Consider the following 21711-nt stretch of genomic DNA (forward strand, 5'->3'; position numbering starts at 1 on the left):
TGTTGGTTTGGCTGCAGAGGCTAATGGCTTGATGGCTGCAACAGCCTTTGTTTACTGATATGGCAGGTGACATTCTTTGTCCAGACTATCCATGGATTATTGATGAGAGTGTCATGCACTAAAGAATATAATAGGGCTTCCCTGGTGGCGCAGTGGTTGAGAGTCCGCCTGCCGATGCAGGGGACATGGGTTCGTGCCCCGGTCCGGGAAGATCCCACATGCCGCGGAGCAGCTGGGCCCGTGAGCCATGGCCGCCGAGCCTGCGCGTCCGGAGCCTGTGCTCCGCAACGGGAGAGGCCACAACAGTGAGAGGCCCGCATACCGCAAAAAAAAAAAAAAAAAAAAAAAAAAAAAAGAATATAATAAGTGAACTCAGGGTAACTGAGTCCAAATAAAAAATGAGAAGATAAAATAAATAAAAATAATGCATGTACGTAGTAAAAATTTGGATATACATGTAAAATCTGCAATTATAAAAAAGAAAAAAGTTTCACGAGTTCAGGCAGAAAAATTACAATTACCTTTGCAGTGTTAACAGCTTCCCATTCTTTCTCCTAAGAATTAAAAAAATTTTTTAATGATACTAAGAAATGTGAAGTTGATAAAGCCTATTCCTCATGAGAGCTGTTTAGGACAGGCTTCGCACTCCAGGTTCCAACCACCTGGGACTCAACTCTACCATCAGCCAGCCATTAGCTTTTAAGGTTAAAGGCGCACACAGAGACGGCGTCAGGTCTGCGCCCAACAACTCAGCCTCGCTCGGGTCCGGTTCAGAGGACACGCCCCAGGGACCTGCCCAGTTCCCCTGGGGGCGTGTCTAATAGGGGAGGCGGTCCTCAGCCGCAGACCAGGTAATAACCGTGGGCGGCATCAGGAGGCGCCACGCGTCGCGGCGTGATGACGTAAAGCACGCGCCGCGCGCTTACCATACGCAGCTGCGGGCCGGTGTTTTGATCCCAGGTGTTTCTCTTAGGTAGAGGTGTGCTGTGCTGTTTGCCAGGATGTTTCATGCTATGGGCTCCGCGGATGAGGAAGAGGAGCAGGCTGAGGAGGATTGTCCTGAATTGGTCCCCATTAAGACGAAGCAAAGAGAGGAGAAGGAGGAAACGTCTGGCCCCGGCGCTAAGATCCCAGTCACAATTATCACCGGGTATTTAGGTAACTAACAGTCCCGGTCAGAAAATGCAGTGAACGCTGTTGTCCTGTGAGTTTGAGGCTGACGGTGCCTGTTCTCCTTAGGCATCGGGGCCTTCTGGCCGACAGCAAATGTCTCTGAAGTAGGGGCTGGGTCACTTGCTCCCCGACTGGGTTGCTTTTCATCTCAGAGGTTATGCTCAGACCCCTCTAAGTTTGGGTCACATTTATCAAGTGAGATTGAAAATTAGCCTCGCATTTTTGAAACTAGTTCTGGCTTTGCAGTGTGAAGCACGGACCCGCCCCTCATTATGCATGTGACCTCTAACAAGTTACCTTGTATTTCTAAAGTTCACCTGCCTCACTTGAAAACGGAAATAGTTCCAGTCACCTGTCTGACTTTGCTTTTCTCTTCTGCTTAGTGGGGCAAGAAATACCTACCGTATAACTCTGTTCCAATTAAAGTGGGACCTTTCTGAAAATGCCCGACACCGGAGGACCATTCCTCAGTATATTCCTCTTCCTGACGAGCCAGTCTCTTCCAGCCTTTCGTGTAGAGTACTCCTATCTCAAACATTTTTTTTTGAGGTCTATTTGTCAAGTACTGTAGGAGAAAGAGTAAGAATAGAATTACTGTGCCCTCAAAGGCTATATTTCTCAAACTGAGGACTTTCAGGAGTTCATGGGATCACTTGAATTCATAGCTTTATAAACATAATACAATTTCCTGAAGGACAGTTTATGTGCTTACACTAGAGGTACTTTACTGGAAAAGTTTGAGAAGTATTATTTTAAAACTTTACAGTTAACTAGAAGGGCTAGAATAAATACCATATTAAAAGTGTGGGAAAAGTTAAGAAGTGTAGATAAAGTGAAACGATCTGGGGAAAATAGTACCACTTCTAGATGCTGCTGGAGACAAGTACAAACTTCGTGCACCTGAGGGCCTTTTACATAAAAATAGGAATTAAATCACTGGCATTTCTCTTTTGTTGCTTTGTAGACTAAGTTTATTTTCATTTTTACTCAGGATTAATTTTATAAAGGAGTTTATTTATTAATAAAGGAATTTCCCACTGTTATTCAGAGGCTGCTCTACTGCGAAGTTGAGCAAATTTCTTGTCTGAAACAGTATAGTTTAGACTTGCCCTCCCGTCTTTCCCCATTTTGCTCACTGGTAGATCAGAAGAGCATTGGAGATAATGGTCTGAAGCTTAGGAGTGAGGACTAATGCCAGCAACTTTGTGCTGAATCTAGGGGATAGTTTCCTTACTTATTCTTGACCATTTTCTCTTTCTTGAACTCTTGTTCCCTTGGTTTCCATCGCATTTTTCATCAGATTTTCCACGTACTTCTCTGGCTTCTCCTTTAAAATTTATTTTTTTCGCTCTCTGTCCATCCTTTTAACTTCATACCCAGCTGGTTTCTATTTTGATGTCCCACAGACATGTCAAACTCTGCATGTCTAAAACTTCATGTTACCATCCCATCTTGAATGATGGTTGCTTCTGTGAGCCCAACCATCTGGAATATTCTAAAAGCTTCCTAACTGGTCTTGAGTCATGCTGCCCTTTAATATATTCTCTGTATTTGAGTCTTAATGATCTTTATGAATGTCAGTCTGATTTTGTCACACCCTTCAGTGGTTTCTATTTGGGTTAAAGTTCAAATTCCTTAACATGAATTACCAGAGCTTTACAATCTGGCTCTTGACAACCTCTTTAGCCTGTGAAACTGTGGCCCAGCCACACTGAACGACTTTTACTTCTACAATGTGCCAAGTGTTTTGGCCCCAGGAATACTTTCTTCTGTTAGTCCTCTGGCTAGATGTCCCTCTTAGGTGCTCCCTGACATCTTGTATATCTATTGAATGTGTCATCCCATGACATAATTGCTTCTTTATTGCTCTGAATTCCCCTCCTTCTCCCACTTCCTTTAATGTTTCTAAGCTTCCTGAAGGTAAAGAGAATTTGTCTGTGTCTTGTGCACTTTTCACCAAGGCTCCGTATAAAATCTGGTCCATAGGAGACTTTTGAGTGACTGAACTGTGTATTAACGTCTTTTGCTTCATAATATGGTTAATTATGAAGCCCTAGTAATTCTGTTAGGTCTCCTACATCCACCCCTTCCTTTCCATTTTCACTGCCACTGCTTAGTGCAGCACTCATGCTCAGGGCACCCGTCTCACACTTGGACTGGTTTTAAGAATTTTCTCATTGCCCTGTGTCCTTAAGTTCTGTCCCTTCCATTCTAAATGTCCACCTTTAGTGACATTGAGCTTCCTAAAGCCTGCTAAATACAAGCCTTCCATCCCTTTGATAGCTTTATACGAATGTGACCCCCAAAAGTTGAAGATATTAATACCCTATTACTCAGTAAATCCCTCCTAGTTATACCCTAGAAATCTTGTAAATGTACTTCAGAAGATGTGTACAAGCTTACCTGTAAAAGTTCTTGGCAGCACTATTTGTAATAGCAAAACACTAGAAACAACCCAAATGCGCACCAGCAGAAAAATAGGTAAATAAATGACATATTTATCCAGTTGAACTGCACTAGTATGTGCATGCAGTTAGGGTTTTTTGTTTGTTTGTTTGTTTGTTTGTTTTCCCCTCCATGGACTTTGGTATGTATGGTTCACAAGACAAAAGTTTTTCTTCTGCTTGAGCTGAATGTATTAGGTGTAATATGCCACCTACTGGATAGAGTTAGCATAGCTTTATGAACTTTTCTTTCCTAATACTGATTATTGTGTCTTTTGTTAACATTTCCTAGGTCCATTCTCCATTGTGTGTGTGTGTGTGTGTGTGTGTGTGTAATCAATTTTATAGATTGCTTTAAGCATACTAAAAGTAGCCATATAGATATTCTGAATTTGTGTCTGGTTAATGATGAATGTTAAAATAAAAGAAAGGTCTTTATGTGTAAATTCTGGGGAAGTAAACCATATATTCTTGACTAAGAAGCATTGTCATCGGGCGAAGGGATTTAAATATTTTATGTTTTATAAACTACACAAGTACTTTATTCCTTAGGAGCCATTACTTCAATAATTCCTTATTTAATAGAAAAGTTAGATGCCCTTACATTACTTGTGTAAGTTATATAGAAGGCATATTTTTTTGTCATATGAGGTCAAAGAAATCTATGTGACCCACCTTGTTGGAGTATTTATAAATATTTATAAAATTTTATGTCAGCATAAAGCATTTTTAATAGTTTACAAAGAATACTTTAACCTTTTCCTCTAGAATCTTCTCTTACCATTGTTAAATAATATTTGAATAGCATGCAAATTTTAAAGAGTGTTGGGACTCTTTATATCTTTTTTTTTAAGACTTTAATTTATTAATTTATTTTGGCTGCATCGGGTCTTAGTTGTGGCATGTGGGATCTTTGTTGAGGCACGTGGGATCTTTGCGGTTCATGGGCTCTTCATTGCGGCGCTTGGGCTTCTTTCTAGTTGTGGCGTGCAGGTTTTCTCTCTCTGGTTGTGGCGCGTGGCCTCCAGGGCACATGGGCTCTGTAGTTTGCAGCACGCAGGCTCTCTAGTTGAGGCCCGCAAGCTCAATAGTTGTGGCACTCGGGCTTAGATGCCCTGCGGCATGTGGGTCAGTTCCCTGACCAGGGATCAAACCTGCGTCCCCTGCATTGTAAGGCGGATTCTTTACCACTGGGCCACCAGGGAAGTCCCTTTATATCTTTTTTTGTGTCTCTAAAATTAGTCTTTGAATTTTGTTATTTAAAACAAACATATTTTATAGGTGCTGGGAAGACAACACTTCTGAACTATATTTTGACAGAGCAACATAGTAAAAGAATAGCAGTGATTTTAAATGAATTCGGGGAAGGTAAGTAAAGTTCAGTGAATGCCATGCTGCAAGAATTTATTGGACAGTTAATTCAACTGGTGAATTGATATTCCATATTTTAAAATGAAAATGCAAGACATTATAATGTGAACACATTGCTGTAGATAGTTTTGGAAAAATTAGATTCATTTATGTCAAGCTTTATTTTGTATGGATTCGAGATACTGAAATCAGATAATTTCTATAAAATTTTATTTTGTTTAACTTTAGAATTCATACCAACAGAATTAAATTAGATTTTTGCATAAAATAAATATCTCCAGAAGTAAAAATCTAAGGATATGAAAGAAAATCTTTCAGGAAGATATTTGTACCAACTAGAAAGGTCCTTTTGTACTGACTGTATTGTATAATTGCAACTTTTGAAAAATATTTGAAAATGCTTCAGGCTTATAAGTTTATCTTGTTGAACGTTTATTATTCTGCAAAACAGTTAAAACAGAAGATTTAAAAAATAAGTTAAACATGTGGTCTCCATCCTCAAGCAACTTCCTTTATCTGTGAAAATATGTACATTTAACATTCCAGTTTTTTTGTCTTTAATATTGAACTGTGTTTTAAAAAAATGTATACAGCAATGTTAGACACAATTCTCTGATTTCTTTTATAAGCTTTTCTTCTCAAGTGTGAATTTTAATAAAACTCATGTTTAGCCAAAAAATATAGCTTCAGTTGGGGTATTTCTTAAATTATACTTTTTTTTCAGTTACAAATTGGTAAAGGAGCTAGGTTTATTAACAGGATGGGAGGCCTGTTAGTTGAACTTGATTTCTGGTTTTAGTAAACTGAAGATAGTTTCAGTAAACTAAAGAGTCCTGTTAGACAAAAATAAAAATCCTAAGATTTTTTAATCATAGTTTTTAATTCTAACTTCTTATTAACTGATCTTCTGTTGGACACTGATTGCATTTATTATTATTTCTTACTATCTTTCTGGACCTTTTTTAAAACTTTGTCCTTTACAGCATTTGTAATACTTTCCTTTTCATTTTATTAATATTCTCTACACCCTGAATTCTGTAGCAGCCCCTTTCAAAACTCTTTATCATTGCCTAACTGAAGTATAAACAAAAAATATATGTAAGTGAAAAATTATTCAGGTTTTTTTTTGTTGTTGTTGTTGGTCATTTGCTTTACTGGATATTTAGAACTCTTTCCTGGCTGGGGTATGTTTCTTTACTGGAGGAAAAGTAAGACTTTTAAATCATTCTTATTTGATAACAAGCATCTCAGGCTCTCAAATATACTTTATCCTTTCTCAGGTAAGCATTGCTAGGAAACATATGTGTATTTGATTAAAATTTAATTTTTAAGTGAGCACATTGGTACCCTGGCCAAGCAAAACTTCCTCAAAATGAACTAAGGGTATAACTCATATGGGGAATACTGAACGCTCTGTCTAGTAGACACAGAAACAATTTAGAGGAAGAATGAAAAGAAAACATAGGTAAGAGATTGAAGGGCATATAAAAACCAATATATAAACATACTGGTCTATCTAGAGAGTTGGCCATGGACAAGAAAGAACACCTTTATTAGGAAATGGGAGCAGGCTAGTAAGAGGCCTAAAGAGGAAGTAGATTTTACATTTGCCTCTTTAGGGTTTAAATTCTCTTAAAGAAAGAAAAGCTAAAATAATCTAGAGTAGTATAGTTTAAAATATTGAGGCAGCCTGAATAGAATGAAAGAATAAAAGTTAAGAAATGTATTGTCTGCTTTGAAATCTTCCCCATTATTGAGTATACTCATCTTTGCTTTTGGTTGACTAGTGGACATAACCTAAAGAGTGCTTCTTGTTAATCATTCTAGGAAGTGCATTGGAGAAATCCTTAGCTGTCAGCCAAGGTGGAGAACTCTATGAAGAATGGCTGGAACTCAGAAACGGTTGCCTCTGCTGTTCCGTAAAGTGAGGAATGTTTTTACTGTGTGCTTGTTGGCTTCTGGAAATGTTTATTGGTTATATCTCTAGCTTTGATTTCCTTATGTAAATTAACTGAATCTACATAATCTTCTTCACTGTATTTTCAAGTAAACGACTTATTAGGATGCATTTTCTTAAAGCATTTCTTGATGCCTTGTTTTTCTATCTGCTCTAATGCTGTGGTCCTTTTATTGAGTTTTTTGTTGTTGTTTTTGATGTCAGGGTTTAATTAATAATCCCTGTGGTGCATGAAAGTCTCATTTAATGTGTAAAAAATGATTATTCCGAATTTAATAAGTCATTGGTCTTATTTCCAAGAATTCAACCTCTAAAAACAAAAATAAATGACCATGAAAAAAGAGAAAAACCTCACATCCTGTTCCACCAGTTATAGTTGTTTCCAAGGACAGTGTTTTATTCACCAATATAACAGCTCTTAGAAAAGGAGTGACACATAGTAGTCACTCAAATGTTTGTTGAGCAGATTAGGAAAATTAATACCCATATGGTTGATTTTGTATATTCTAGTGAATTAAATTTCTTCTACATCATTTACTATCTTAGGTGTTTGAGTCAAGTGTATTAGCAAGGCTAAAACAACAGATTTTCTTAGACAATTAAAATTAAGTATTTTCTTGCACTTTTGATATTATTAAGAAAAAAGGAAATTAAAGCCTGCTACCCTAATTCAGAACAGAATTGAAAGGTTTTTAATTGTAGTGTCCCTTTAGCTGTTATATTAAGCTACTATAATTCCTAAATTTTGTCATTTTCTGTATTGAGTATTTTCTTTCATAAAGCTATAGAAATAACAGGTTCTGACTTACTTTAGTCAGGTATATTAAAATTCCCTCTGCTTTTAATTTTAATAAAATTAAAGTATTAACTCATCAAGTATCTGATTTCTTATTACCTGTCAGCATATACGCATCCATTTCCCTCCCCTCCCCCAAACTGGTAAATACTGGATGGACATGTTAGAAGCTTGGGACTGAGGTAAATTTCCACATGCCTAAAGATATCTTTATCCCTGGTTGCTAAATATATTTTTAAATGTTTGTGATGATCACTTTAAAATATTCAGGCAATCAATGTATATCATGTTTTGGCATTCTCCAGGGACAGTGGCCTTAGAGCTATTGAGAATTTGATGCAGAAGAAAGGGAAATTTGATTACATACTGTTAGAGACCACTGGATTAGCAGATCCTGGTAAGAAATATCATTATTAATAACCAGAATATAGTTCTTAAACATTTAAAAATAAATGGACTAGAGAAATATCTAAAATGAGTATTAAAGCTTTACTTTAGATTAAAAATTTTTTATTTTGCTTTAAAGGAGAAAAAATACTGAGTTGTCATGTTTCTTTGGCAGATGAATGATGATCAAAGTGTTTGGTAATTTTAACATGCTAATAAAATTTGAAGTTCTATCGATTAATTTAGGGTTATTGGCATGAATAAAAGTTGTTAAAAATATTAGAAAAATCTAATAAAATGTAGGGAAAAAGGAGACATTCTACTTCTAGTATATATTTGGTTGGTTCTGCTCTACAGAGATCTTAATTCTGATTGCTTTTTAATCCAGTTTTCGTAGAGGGTCATTTAGAGATATCTAAGGACTTTTGGAGTTAAATCCCAGAAATACTTATTCCCTTTAAATTAATTGTTAGCATTTTGTTTTTCTACTATTAAACTTGAAATAATTTTATTTGTAAATATTGTCATAAGGCAGAGAGTTAAATCAAGCCTTTTTTCCTGGTGTGCAATTAATAATGATTATCTATGAAATTTTTACCTCTGAATAGAATTACATCCAAACTTCCCTGTTGAAAGCTACACAAAGTCTACCTGTTTCTAACAATGGGTTTCTGTTCCTTAACATCTTTATTCCAAGTATGCAGAACATTTAGTTTTGTAAGGCTGACCCATACCATTATTTCTTTTTTGATCTGGGTCTATGGCATTGCACCATAAAACCGTATTAAAGAACTGTTCGGGAATAATTTATTGAAGGGGTCATAATTGTTTAAAAGAAATATTGGAGTGTACTGAAGGTTCAAATGTAATCGTTACTTTATTTTGAAGTATTATGTAATAACATTGTCCCTATGTTTTCAAATTAGGATTGAGTTAGGCTCTTTTGGTCCTTAGAGTAGGCATGGATTTTTCATACATTTCCAAGGGGTCTGACTGATGATAGGACTTGGACCATTACATTGATGTTAAATATTAATTTAAATCTGGTAAGATGGGAAAGTGTATTGTGTGCCTCTTTTTGAAATAGAAAATATCAGTTTCTTTCATTGTAGCCACTGCATAGAGAAAAATTCTTGTAATTTTGAGAGTAGGTGAATTTACTAAAACACAATTTAGCTTTTCAGAGGAAGTAAAAATTAAATAAAAATCTCAGAGAGAGCTTTTGTACAAATTGTAGGTATAAACAGTTTGATGTTTCTTCTTTCTTTAGAATAATGATTTTTATTGTTTGGGTAGAAATGAAACATTGATCATTAAAAAAAATTTAAACAGTAACTAAGAAAATACAAAGAAGAAAGTTAAAAGAATGTTGTCCTATATCTCACTACTGTAAAATACAAGCAGGTAAATTTTATTCCAAGGATTTCTCTGTGCCAGGGCTACTTGCTGTGGTATGTTGAATGACAGCATCAGCCTCAGTTGGTAGCTTGGGAAAAATACAGATTCTTGGGCCTCATCTGAGCTCTATGGAATCAGAATCTCTAAGGGTGGGACCCAGCAATCTGTTTTAATAAGCCCCGCAGGTGATTCTTACACATGCATAAGTTTGGGAAACCCCGCTCCATGTGTAAATATGCAGAAGTAATTTTATAAAATAGGATCACATTCTTTGTGCTATTCTAAATAATTATTAATATAGTTCTACTTGACCCTAAAAGAAGAGGACTTGAAAGAAGTGAAAGAATTGCTGAATGTCAGATAAATGCTTCACTGTAAGAGATATGAGTTAAGAAAAAAAAAGAAAAAATTATAAAGAACATAAATGGGACAAGTTTTTTTTTTTTTTTTTTTTTTTTTTTTTTTTTTTTTTTTTTTTTTTGCTGTACGCGGGCCTCTCACTGCTGTGGCCTCTCCCGTTGCGGAGCACAGGCTCCGGACACACAGGCCCCGCGGCCATGGCTCGCGGGCCCAGCCGCTCCGCGGCATGTGGGATCCTCCGGGATCGGGGCACGAACCCGTGTCCCCTGCATCGGCAGGCGGACTCTCAACCACTGCGCCACCAGGGAGGCCCGACAAGTTATTTTTTAAATTACATGTTTAAATTTTCAGGGTAGTACCTATTGACTCTCTGGCATAAAGGATGAGAGAATTAAAACACTTCCGCCTTCTCCCATTTGGTTTCAGTTCATTGTATTCTTTGCTATGTTGTCAAGGTTTCTAACATTTATATTCTGTCATACTTTGTTTAGTCCTGTGTTTAAACTGTTTTACCAGCACTATGGCTCCTCCATTCCTGAGTTGATCAATCTCTTGATTGACTGAATTTCATGGTCAGGTAATCTTTTCAAGCTTTCAGTGCTGTATTCCTTTAGATCTTGCATACTTCATTGCTTGAGAATGCTTGTCTTTTTTTTAATATATATACTTGAAGGATTACTTGGCTAGGTATAAAATTTTCGTATCACAATTTCTTTCCTTCAGAACTTTGAAAATGTTGCGTCATGATCTCTTAGTATTTTTGATTGGCTGGATTTCCTCGTGCAGTATTTTTCTCTTTTCATCGGGAAGGATTTGTGAGTGCTGTATTCTTTGAGTTTCAATGCTGTTGTTTCCTTTAGTGTTTGAGAATGTCTGCCTGTGGTTTTCATTCTTGAAAAACAACTTGGCAGGAGGTAATATCCTCAGAGAACACTTTCGTTAGAACTTTGTGGTCATTATTTTATTATATTGGAGCAATAAATTTTACTGTAGAAAAATCTGATTTTTTTCCTGCCTCCTTGAAAGTGACTTGCTTTTTCATCTAAAATGCCTGAAAAAATTTTTCTTTATTTTTAAAGTTCAGTAATATAACCAAGATACATCTAGGTGTCATTCATAATCATGTTTTCCTGGATTACAATATACTCTTTAGTCTGTAGGGTTAGTGCTTCATTTAGGGATATTTTCCTTATTTATTACCATGAAGAATTTTTCTGTCAAATTATTGGGTTCTCTTCTTTATGATACAAATTTTTCATATATTGAATTTTCTTTTATTCTCCATATTTATTATCTTCTAATTGTTTTGATATATCTTTTGCCTCTGCATTTACTGTAATCATCTCAAATCTTCCTTTTTGCCCGTAATTGTTTCCACAAATGTCTGTTGATGTTTTAAATGAATTAATTGATTAAGTAATGGTACATTGGCCCTAAGTTTTATTTCTTCCGCATTATAAACTACCTTTTCATATTATTCTGTTTTATTTTGCTTTGGAGCCTTTTTTTTTTAAGCTCTTTCCTTTTTTAAAAAAACTAGTTTTACTTGTTTCTTTTTGATCTTTTAAAAAATTATTTATTTATTTATTAGCAACGTCGTGCGGGATCTTAGTTCCCCGACCAGGGATTGAACCTGGGCCACGGCAGTGAAAGCGCCAAGTCCTAACCACTGGACTGCCAGGGAATTCCCTAGAGCTTGTTTTTAATTAAGGTTATATTGTTTTTATCTTTCTTATTATAAAGAAGCCCTTAGGAATTTTCTTTGGTTTCTTCAATTATGTTTCCTTCCAGAACAGGTTCTTTGCCATCTGTATTCCCCATTCATTTGTTCATTTTATTCTATCCCTCCTTTTATCTGCTTTTTGCTTATTTTAATCTGTAGTAACATGTGCATAGTTTTTTCACTGTGTTTATGCTTGATGTAGGAGGCTCAGAGAACTGTCTACTTAGATGAGGTGTTCATGAATTTTTTAAATACCCTACCCATGTTACCTAAACTTGTTTTTCTCTTGAGCCTTAGTTTGAAAGCTGGGTATTGCTGGGAGCGGGGATGAGGAAGCAGAGAGAAAAGAAGTGATTGAGAGAGCCAGATGGGCAATATGATTTTTAGGCTCTGCTCTCCTACAATATCAAGTGTTCCCCTCCTGTATTAGCTCAAACTACTCATGAGTAGATTTCCTGTACCTTTTTCAGGGACATGCTTGAGCTTCAGACTTCTCTCTTCATTTTGCTCTGAGCCCTAGAAAGTGACCCCTTCCCCTGAAAGTGTGGAGACGGTTAGAAAATTTTACCCTTGAAGTTTCTTTGTTGGCTTTTTCCTGTATTGCTTATTTCTCCCTCAGTTCTGCTTCTCACCATTTTGAAAGCTATTTCTGATAAATATTAGGATTTTGTAAACTACTTATCTATAACCTCTTGTTGAGTATTGGGGTAGAATTAACAACTATCATACATCACATAGAACTTTGTGTTTTTTATTTTTACTATCATCCAAAAATTATGGCAGGAAGTTGTATATTTGGTTGCTGCTGATAAAATTTGGCTTTCAAAATTTTATTTTGTTTATTTTTATTGTTTGTTTTGTTAGGTTTTGAAGAAGGGAGATTCTATAATTTAGCTCAGGGTTTTTTAACCTTGGTACAAATGACATTTTGGGTTGAATAATTCTTTATTTTAGGAGGCCATCTTGTGTATTGTAGGATGTTTAAGAGAATCCCTGGCTTCTACCTACTACATGCCAGTAGCATTCGTGTAGTTGAGATGACCAAAAATTTCTCCAGGCATTGCCAAATATTCCCTGGGGAGAAAAATTACCCTGGGTTTAGAATCACTAATTAACTTCATTCTCTCGTCTTTACTCCCCCTGTTAAACACCTGCATCCAAATTTTAAGTAGTTCTTTCTTTTGTAGTCTGGTAAGTACTAAGCCAAAGATACACATCAGATTTAGAATAAAAGCTCTAATACACTCTTACAGTTCAGCTTAATACTAGGCACATGTTAACTATCGGACTTATAAGCTCTCCGAATAGAAATCAATGAATTAAAAAAAAGATTTATGTACAGTGCTGGGCATTTTACCGAGTGAAAAAAATTAATACTTTAAAAAAATAACTTATTGTTTGGAGTAATGATACTCACAATAGATTTACTTTTCTCCTTCATTAATTAAAATCATGTTGTTAGCCAAGTAAGTGAAGAAAATTCTTATTGACAATTCAGTTGTTTCCTGTTTAGAAGGCTGACACTCTCCAGTTCTAAGCTAAATAATTGTCATGGTAAAGTAATTTCCTTGGAAAGGACAGGCATTGATTCAGCCCCTGTTACTCACAAATCCTATTTCAGTCAAATTGGAAAACTATTAAGTTTTTGGGAAAAAATCAATACATATCAGGAAACCATTAGATCTTGTGGCCCTTGCTATATCCTGCATGAGTAATCACTGTAAACTGCTGACAGGTATTTCATTGTTGACACAGAGTGATGCTTGGGAGACCACATCTTGTCAGGGTAGGTGGACAGCTTTAGACATTGGAATGAGTTCAGTTTTCCTTGTTTTTCCCCAGGACTCATCCTTTTAGACAGCTCTGTCACTAACTGGACCTGTGATGCTTTGAAAAATCAAATTCTTTCTTTACTGTCAGTTTTCTTTTTTCTTGTGTTGTGGCATACTAATCAGGGTGTGTGGTTTGGTATTGAACCAGTTTCTGTCAAAAACAGGTTTTAATTTCTTATTTAGAAATTATTTTTCCTCAATTAAAAAAAATTTCCAAATTTTATATCAGTACTAATAAATAGTGTAAGGATTTATTAGTAAGGACATAGAGTGTATAATTTTACTTTTATTCTTCTGTAAAACTTACAAGTAAATTTTAAAAAATTAAAAAATTTTTCGGACAGGTGATTTTGGATTTATCTATGTTTTGCTTTGCTTTCCTTTAGGGAGTTAATTATTTGTGAACTGTATGATTATTATATTCAGGAGGGGTAAAATAAAAACAAGACCTGTGTGCACACAGCCATTCTGCCCAAATTATTTGATATTATTTATTGGTAAATTATTATGGCATTGGTGAAAGCTTGATATTGGGTTTGTATGTAATAAGAGTTGTTTTTTTTTTGTTTATTGAAGTAGAGAGAGGGGAAGAAATGGGTATAAAATAGTAAATGGTTCTATCACTGTAATTTCCTTAAGAAGATTGAAAACCCATATTTAATTCATATATGTGTTTGCCTGATAATTCCATTGGGGCAAATTAAAACATTATGGATAGAATTTTGTTTCCTAGTTTGAAGAAATATTTTTATTTGATGAATATTATCATATATTTTCAGGTGCTGTAGCTTCTATGTTTTGGGTTGATGCTGAATTAGGGGCTGATATTTATCTTGATGGTAAGTTTAGAAATGAATTTTTAAAAAATTTTCAAGTAAAATGTTAATGTTAAGGTTAAGATCATTTTTGTTTATTCATATTATACTTTTAATTCCTTGTATTGGTACTCTTTTTAAGCTTGTTTAGTCTGATGATGAAATAAGTCTTTGTTCATACTGATTCTAAAGCCCCAGACAGTAGTAGAACTAGATTTCAATCATAATCTCAACTACCAGTTTAGTGCTTCCATTAAGGTTTTCCTTTTAAAATACTATGTAGATTTTCTATATTCCCTGTTGTTTAATTTACGTGCTTAGTATATATTAGAGCTTTTTATTTTAAATAACATATATAGTATGAGGATCAAATTTCTGCTTTCATTTTCCCTTAAAAATAAGAATGAAACAAAGCCCCCTACCCCTTGCTCTCTTTACCGTAACACTTCTGGGCAATCTTATTTGTAGACTTCATTTAAGACACATTAGAAACCTTCTGGATTAGGCAAATATGTTCCCTGCAACACCCCACACCTGATTCTTCACCTTTCTGTAGACCATATTTTTCATAGACTAAGGGGTGAACTTTAAGAATTTTTGAAGCTGGGCCTCATCATTTGGCCCTAATATATATAGAATGTAGCTGGTTAAATTCCTTAGGCGTCATCAAACTCATTCAGCTGTTGTCCTTTGAAAAAATTATTTAGCATATAAATTCAGAGACTGCCAAACTAATTGATCATTTGGAAACTCAGGTACACCTTAGATAAAACAGTTGTGTGAGTTAAATTGGTGAGAGATATTCTAAGATGCCTCAGATTTGTTAAGCAATAATTTAAATAAGAAAAGTCTCGATTTTGATTATGTGAAAATAAAGATAAGCTGTCTTGTGTAATTTATCACATTCCACTTTATATTATGAAATTTGTCTCATGTTTTGGATTGTAAACTTTTTAAAGGCCAGAGAAATCTTATTTTCCTTTTTATTTGTTTGTTTAATTTTAAATATTTGTTTTTATTATGTCCCATCTAGTGCCTTAAAATAGTGCTAGGTTCATGTTTGAAATGCATCTGCTTACTAATGGAATTGAATTAAATTGCTGTGCTGGCAAGAGAAAAAACAGTATTTTATTGAGTGACATTTGTGAACTGAAATAGACTAGTTTTAATTCTTAAATATAAAGATGATTGAAAGATTTATTCCTTTGTAGGTATCATAACTGTTGTGGATTCAAAATATGGATTAAATGTAAGTTGAAAGATTGCTATGAGTTACTAATTATTTAAGAGCTGGTTATATGGGGATTGATTATATTAGTTTTTCTATGTTTGTGTCTGTTTGAAATATCCTTAACAAAAATATTTCTCTACTGTAAATATAAAAGATAGTACTTTTTAAAGTGGCAGTAATATTATCAGAAACTGTGTGTGTTAAGCCCATGAGTTACATTTTTAATTCAATATATCATATTTTGGAAGTTTAAAAAGCATGAAGAATAATAAAGCAAATACAGTAAAAAAAAAAATAGATTTTTTAAAAGTATCCTGAACAATAGATGAAATTTGTATGTGTCTTTTAATTATTATTTGGTGTTTCTAAGTTAAATGTTTATTTTCTGCTTCTCTGGCTTGATGTGATAAAAGTTTGAAGTGTAATATTTTGTAATAAGGATAATACAGGATAAAGTTTGGGTATGTGTAACCCCTCACTAGGATTCAGCCCCAATGTTGATAAGTTTTTCTGTTTGATAGAGGAAATTGAGCTTGATAAAGCATATGAGAGCTTATTTTTCTTGTTAAACTGCTGTCAGACACAAGCTGCAGATGACTGAGTTTTTAAAAAATATATTGCTTTCCCATATTTTGAAGTAATCAGGATTTATGCCTAGGTTTAGGGAGGAGAAACTCTCCTTTAAAAGGCATCTTGCTGTGAATGTTTTGCGACTAGCAAGGTCCTGAAATGCATTTAAATGAATTTCAGTTCACAAAATGCACTTAGTAAGATTTTAAAATGCATGTTGGCACATAAAGTAAAGTGGTGTTTCTCAACTTTCCAAGTGAAAAATTACTAGAGGCAGAAGAGAGTGAAATTATCCTATCTCCTGACCCAGTCTGGCAATATGAATAGTGCCCAAAGTAATCATTTCTTAGAAGTTTAAATTTAATGTTTAAAAATTCATGTCCATTTTGTATTCTACCCGACAATATATCTGAATTTCTTAATTTGAACAAGTTTCTTTTTCTTCCAAACCTTTAATTAGTATGGCAAGCTTGTCAAATGGTTACCAATACCTCTTCATTGGCCCTTCAGTTTCCTCAGGGATTGAGCACCCTAATTTGAGAAGTTTGGGAGATGATTCCTTTTTAGATTTTTAAGTCAAAATTTATTAATAGTCTTAAGAACCAAAGAAAGACCCCAGATATTACAGTTTTTACTCAGAAATATTCCAACTATTCTGAAATCATGATATTTCTAGCAAAATGTTTACAGAGGAAGCAAAAAAAAAAAGTCACATTCTTCACTCTGAATGTTTATTAAAGGGCATGTTTGAATCCATCTCCTATATAGATTTATTGCCAGATTTGGGATATCTTCAGGATGGATAGTAGGATTTTTTTTTGATAGACTTACAGTACCAGACCTAAAATCAAACTCTTTATGTATTTATGATTATGGGAATAATTTTATATGTATATTTGGATGTGGAAAGGAGTTAAATAGAATCTACCATGAGTGTGATAGAGGCCAAGAAAACCCACAAAGCAATATTCTGAATAATGCAGACACAGCAAACGTTTAACCCCCTCCCACCTTGATAAAACATCTTAAATTATTAAATCAATATACCTACACAAAACTGACATACTGTCAGGATAATGGAAACTTCAGATTTTCTAAGTCAGGTGCCAAATAAATAACTTTTCCTTTATATAAAGGATTTGCCAACTTGTCTAATTCCTCTGGTTGCAAAGCTTGACCTCAGTAGCTGCTTGTGATTCAGAGAATTCTGAGGCAGTACAAGTAATGACACTTGGATAATGGGCAGCAATTTAAGGGTGTCATGCTTCACAGAGCCAGCCCATCAGAAGTAAAGCTGAGAAATGGTACCTTGTGGCCAGCCAGCCAAATTGAAACTGAAGTGGTAATTGATATCATGGGCTATCACTCTGATGGGATTGTCACCCATTGATCTGAAATATTCATTTTTTAATCATGGGCAAAGAATTGGACAACTTCAAATGACAGCTCTCTATTCTCAGGACTTGACACCCAGGCTACTGATATTGTCCTTTTCAGTTCTACAAAAGTGACAGCATTTAATGCAATAGAATCAATGAATGAAGTTACACAGAAAAGGTCAAGTCAGAGGTTTCTTTTTGATTCTTCTGTTATATTGCACAAGCTGTTGAAACAATTCAGTCAGAAAACAGTTTGGCTTGGAAAAGACCAGAAAAATAAATAGACTGACATTATGCAATAATCTTTTCTTAAAAGCTAAAATAGTGTTAGATCTATAACCAATCCGTTGGAAAGAAATAGCTGCTGCTTTTTTTTTTTAAATGTCACTGACATCTTTGACACTAGATTTCTTTCCACTTTGGTCAACAACAGTGTTTTTTTCTTTCTTTCTTTCTTTCTTTCTTTCTTTCTTTTTTTCGGTCCAGCTTGTTTCTGTTTCTGCAGAAAAGCCCTTAATGAAGTTATGTCATACGATAGTGTTATTTCAAAGGATTCCTTTCTTTCTTACGCTGTGCTAAGTTAGAGGGTGGAACCTTAACCTTTTTGATATGTTGGATTATTTAGTACCAAAATTTTTCTGGTCTTTTTCTTGATATATAAGCAAAAGCCACAGTCTCTAAGCAGAGATGAGGAATCCGTTGGGGATACACACGTGCGCGCGCACACACACACACACACACACACACACACAATATATTTTGAAAAAAATTTTGCAAAAATTTTTCCTTCATTGCCTGTACAGGTAAAATAGAATGTCACAATTTCTATTTTTTCACTTTGTAAATGGGAGTCATCTGACTTAATGACTAATGGTGTATAATGTACTACTGGAGAATGTCCTTTTGAATACCAGACATCGGTTTTTGTCTTTTTGCAAAGTTTGACTTGGGAAGGTAAGAAGTTGCATAAGGGAAATGGGCTGATATCCAGAGAAAATAAATGTTAGTGTGCATTTATTATTTGTTTATGTTTGTATAGCCTTCATATGTGCATAGAACAGGGACATTTATCTCTTCTGCTTTTTAATATGTTTATTACATATCATATTCTTAATAGAGGTGTACCTATGGGCAGGTTTTTATTTTGGGGAATTTTAACGTGTTTTTATTTTTGATACTTCTTGACTTCCTAGAGGTCATGTAATGTTAGTCCATCCCCATTAGCTTTGAGTGAAAATTTCTAATCTTCTGGAGATTAGATTAGGTGCGTTAAAAACATGAGTTACTTTGTGAAAATATTAATACTATTTTATTAGTTACATTTAGGTATGGATATTCAAAAACAAATCTCTAATTTTCTTACCATATCTTTTTTATACACCTCCAGCTCACAACCAAAAAGTCCCAAATTCATATACAAATAAATCTCCCAAAAGGTCAAAAATACAATATTTTGCAAATATTTTAAAAATTTAAAAGAACTTCAATATTATAGGATCATTCAGAGACAGATACCTTGCTAAAAATACATCTTTACTAAACAGATTTACTGCTGAAAAGAAAGGGAGTTGTTGTTGCATGTTATGTAGAATTTTTCAGATAACAACATCCATGTATCTATGTCAACAAATAGGAGGTGTTAACTAGAATTCATTCAATAAGTATTTGTTGAACCTGGGTGCCGGGTACTATTCCTGGGATGGTAATAGCCCTTATTCTCTAGAGGACGTAATGAAAGGATTTGTTATAGCCTCAGGCCAACAATAATTAGCAAAAAGAGTAAATTGGTCTTTTGACAAGAAACAATTTTTCATACAGTATTCTTCAAGTTCTGTGACTTCCATAATTTCAGAGTGGGTCTGCAGTTAAATTTATAAGGTTGTACCTAAAGTGGAGATTAGTACATCATTACTTTAGTTTTAGTTTAGGCTAGCTTCCCCAAAAATAGAATTTGGCAAACTTTTAGAAGAAAAAAAGTTTTTCTCTATAGATTTTACCAAGACTATTAAATAAAATGATTACCAACTTGCTCTTAGGTCCCAAACTATCCAAATACCTTAATGATCTACCTCTTCATGAATTGTAAAACTAATCTGATGAAATAATTTTGAATGTAATTTTTAGGTAATCTTTATGCATATACTTTTATGTCGTTATTAACATTTGTGTAATGCTCTTTGCAAGACTGATTTTATATGACATAAGAAGCTTTCATAAAGGTTTAAAAATTATATTCATTTTCCTTCTATTGAGCCCACTTTCATTTTTGAAAAATCACCCTATGGTAAGGTATCCCGTGATGGTGACAGTGTTAGAGTTAGCTTCTTTTTTATAAATTGAGAATAGCCATTTCCCATAATCATTATGAAGGCTAAATGAGATAATGTTTGTAAAAGGATTTAATAATTTGTGGAGTTCAATTCAAATACAAAAAGTATTATATAATTGAATTGCCTCTGACATCAGTAGGCAGCTTTTTATTGTGACAGGAAACATCTATTGAGGATTAAGGTAATGAAGGTGGAACATTTTTCAGAGAAGAACCTTATGACATTGGTGACTTTAGGGATATAAATAGGATTTTGGAAAAATAATAACTACTTCCAGAGAGACCAAAATGACCTCGTGGGCTTCTAAGTCAACGTCAAAGTATTTTTTGGCACTAGCTTGACTCTGGCAGGGTGCAAACTAAACAGTTGCCCAGAGAGGCCAAATCATTCAAGTGTGGGTTTCAAAATGATAACCTGCTTTATGCTGGGTATAGGGCTGTGTCCCACCCACAGCTAATTTGTTTCTAGGGAATTGGAAGGACCCAGTGTGAGTTCATAGTGTGTATGGTTCTGTGGTGGGGGCTGGGGGGTGGGGTAGGATGGAGGAAAGTCTAGTAGACTTTTTAAAAGTACAATTCCAGTGGTTATCTCTCTTTTTAAAAAATAAGTAATAATGGATATTTAGAACAAAGACAGTTTGTAAAAAAGGAAGTTGCCTAAAATCTGAACTATAATGTGCTGTGTTTTTATGACATTATTTAAATCTGGAGGGTTTTCCATTTACGAAAAAGAAGACGTCAGGGGACAAAGTTTAAGCCCTCACACCTCACAGGTTCACTGTAGGGAAAAAATTACAAGTGAGGAAGAAAATGCGTTCAGATAAAAAAGTTAGTCCTGAATTTGGGTATTCAGTAATAGAACTTGTTGAAGTTTTTATTAGAGGCAAGAAAGGAGTCCCTAAAGTAAAATCCTTTGTGTTGACATTAGGTTATGTGTTACACCACAGTAACTTTTGTTCAAACTTTGTTTTTATTTAGCATTTAGCAGAAGAAAAACCTGATGGCCTTATCAATGAAGCTTCTAGGTATTCATTTATTTAAAGTATATATTGATTACTGGCTAAATGGAAAAAGAAAATTATTGATATGAAAAACAAAACAAACTGAGAAACATAAAAACATAGTCAAGGAAGATCTTTTCTCTATTTAAAACTATATTATAGCATAAAGTGAGTGCTGAGCACAGGAGTTTTTTGTAAGGAACTTGGAAGATGTTCACATTTAAAAATATTTTCTTGTTCTCATACAATTTCTTTGGGATTGAAAATGATTATTAAAAAAGATTTGATTCACTTCCTGCCTTCTTTAACAGTAATTCAGTTGATTCAACTGTTCACTGTTACTCAGAGCAACAGAGGAATAAATATGGAAATAGTTGCAATTTGGCATTTAGAACATTTTTTGTTTAAATACCTGTATGTTCCTAATTGGGTTCTCTTTAGACTTATGAATATTTAAATTGGTTTGCCTACCCTAAGCACATTCTTGCTAATGGGAAAAGAGTTTTGGGATAGACAACATCACTAAGTATGCTCTTGGGTTTAAAAGGGAGGCCTCCCTCCACCCCAAGATTTGCTACAGATGATCTTGACATAAATAATAGACTGCAAGGAGGTGATTGATTCCCTATCATTTTAGAATATGGTACTCTGTTGTTTTGTAATCCTGCCTGAACACTTCATTTGGTATATAGCTATGATTCACATTAGACTGAACTTAAATATTTTTGTAACTTTTTCCTTATTAAAATACGTTTGTTATAGAGAATATAAGCCAAATAGAAAATAGCAAAATGTTATAAAAGTCAAAAAAAAAAGTTAAATATAGGAGCCCTCCAAGTTGAAGATTGCAACTGTCTATATTTTGAGATGTGCACATTCAATCTTTATTCTTATGAAATTTACTTAAATTAAAATGGGATTGTGATGTACATACTGTTGAAACCC

The 21711-nt window shown here is 34.5% G+C and overlaps 1 protein-coding gene across 2 annotated transcripts in view; it reads left to right on the forward strand.

Moving 5' to 3' along the window:
- Positions 1–876: 876 nt before the first annotated feature.
- LOC132492579 (zinc-regulated GTPase metalloprotein activator 1B) overlaps positions 877–21711 on the forward strand; it is a 44035-nt gene continuing 23200 nt past the window's right edge. For both annotated transcript variants that reach the window (XM_060102257.1, XM_060102258.1), the window contains exons 1-7: positions 877–1158; positions 4899–4985; positions 6816–6912; positions 8047–8138; positions 14221–14280; positions 15468–15505; positions 20744–20790. In XM_060102257.1, the coding sequence (XP_059958240.1) occupies positions 1002–1158; positions 4899–4985; positions 6816–6912; positions 8047–8138; positions 14221–14280; positions 15468–15505; positions 20744–20790 (578 nt within the window). In that variant the 5' untranslated portion in view covers positions 877–1001. The remainder of the gene's footprint in view (positions 1159–4898; positions 4986–6815; positions 6913–8046; positions 8139–14220; positions 14281–15467; positions 15506–20743; positions 20791–21711) is intronic.

Source organism: Mesoplodon densirostris, chromosome 6 (genome assembly GCF_025265405.1).
Source record: "Mesoplodon densirostris isolate mMesDen1 chromosome 6, mMesDen1 primary haplotype, whole genome shotgun sequence".
NCBI lineage: Eukaryota > Metazoa > Chordata > Mammalia > Artiodactyla > Ziphiidae > Mesoplodon > Mesoplodon densirostris.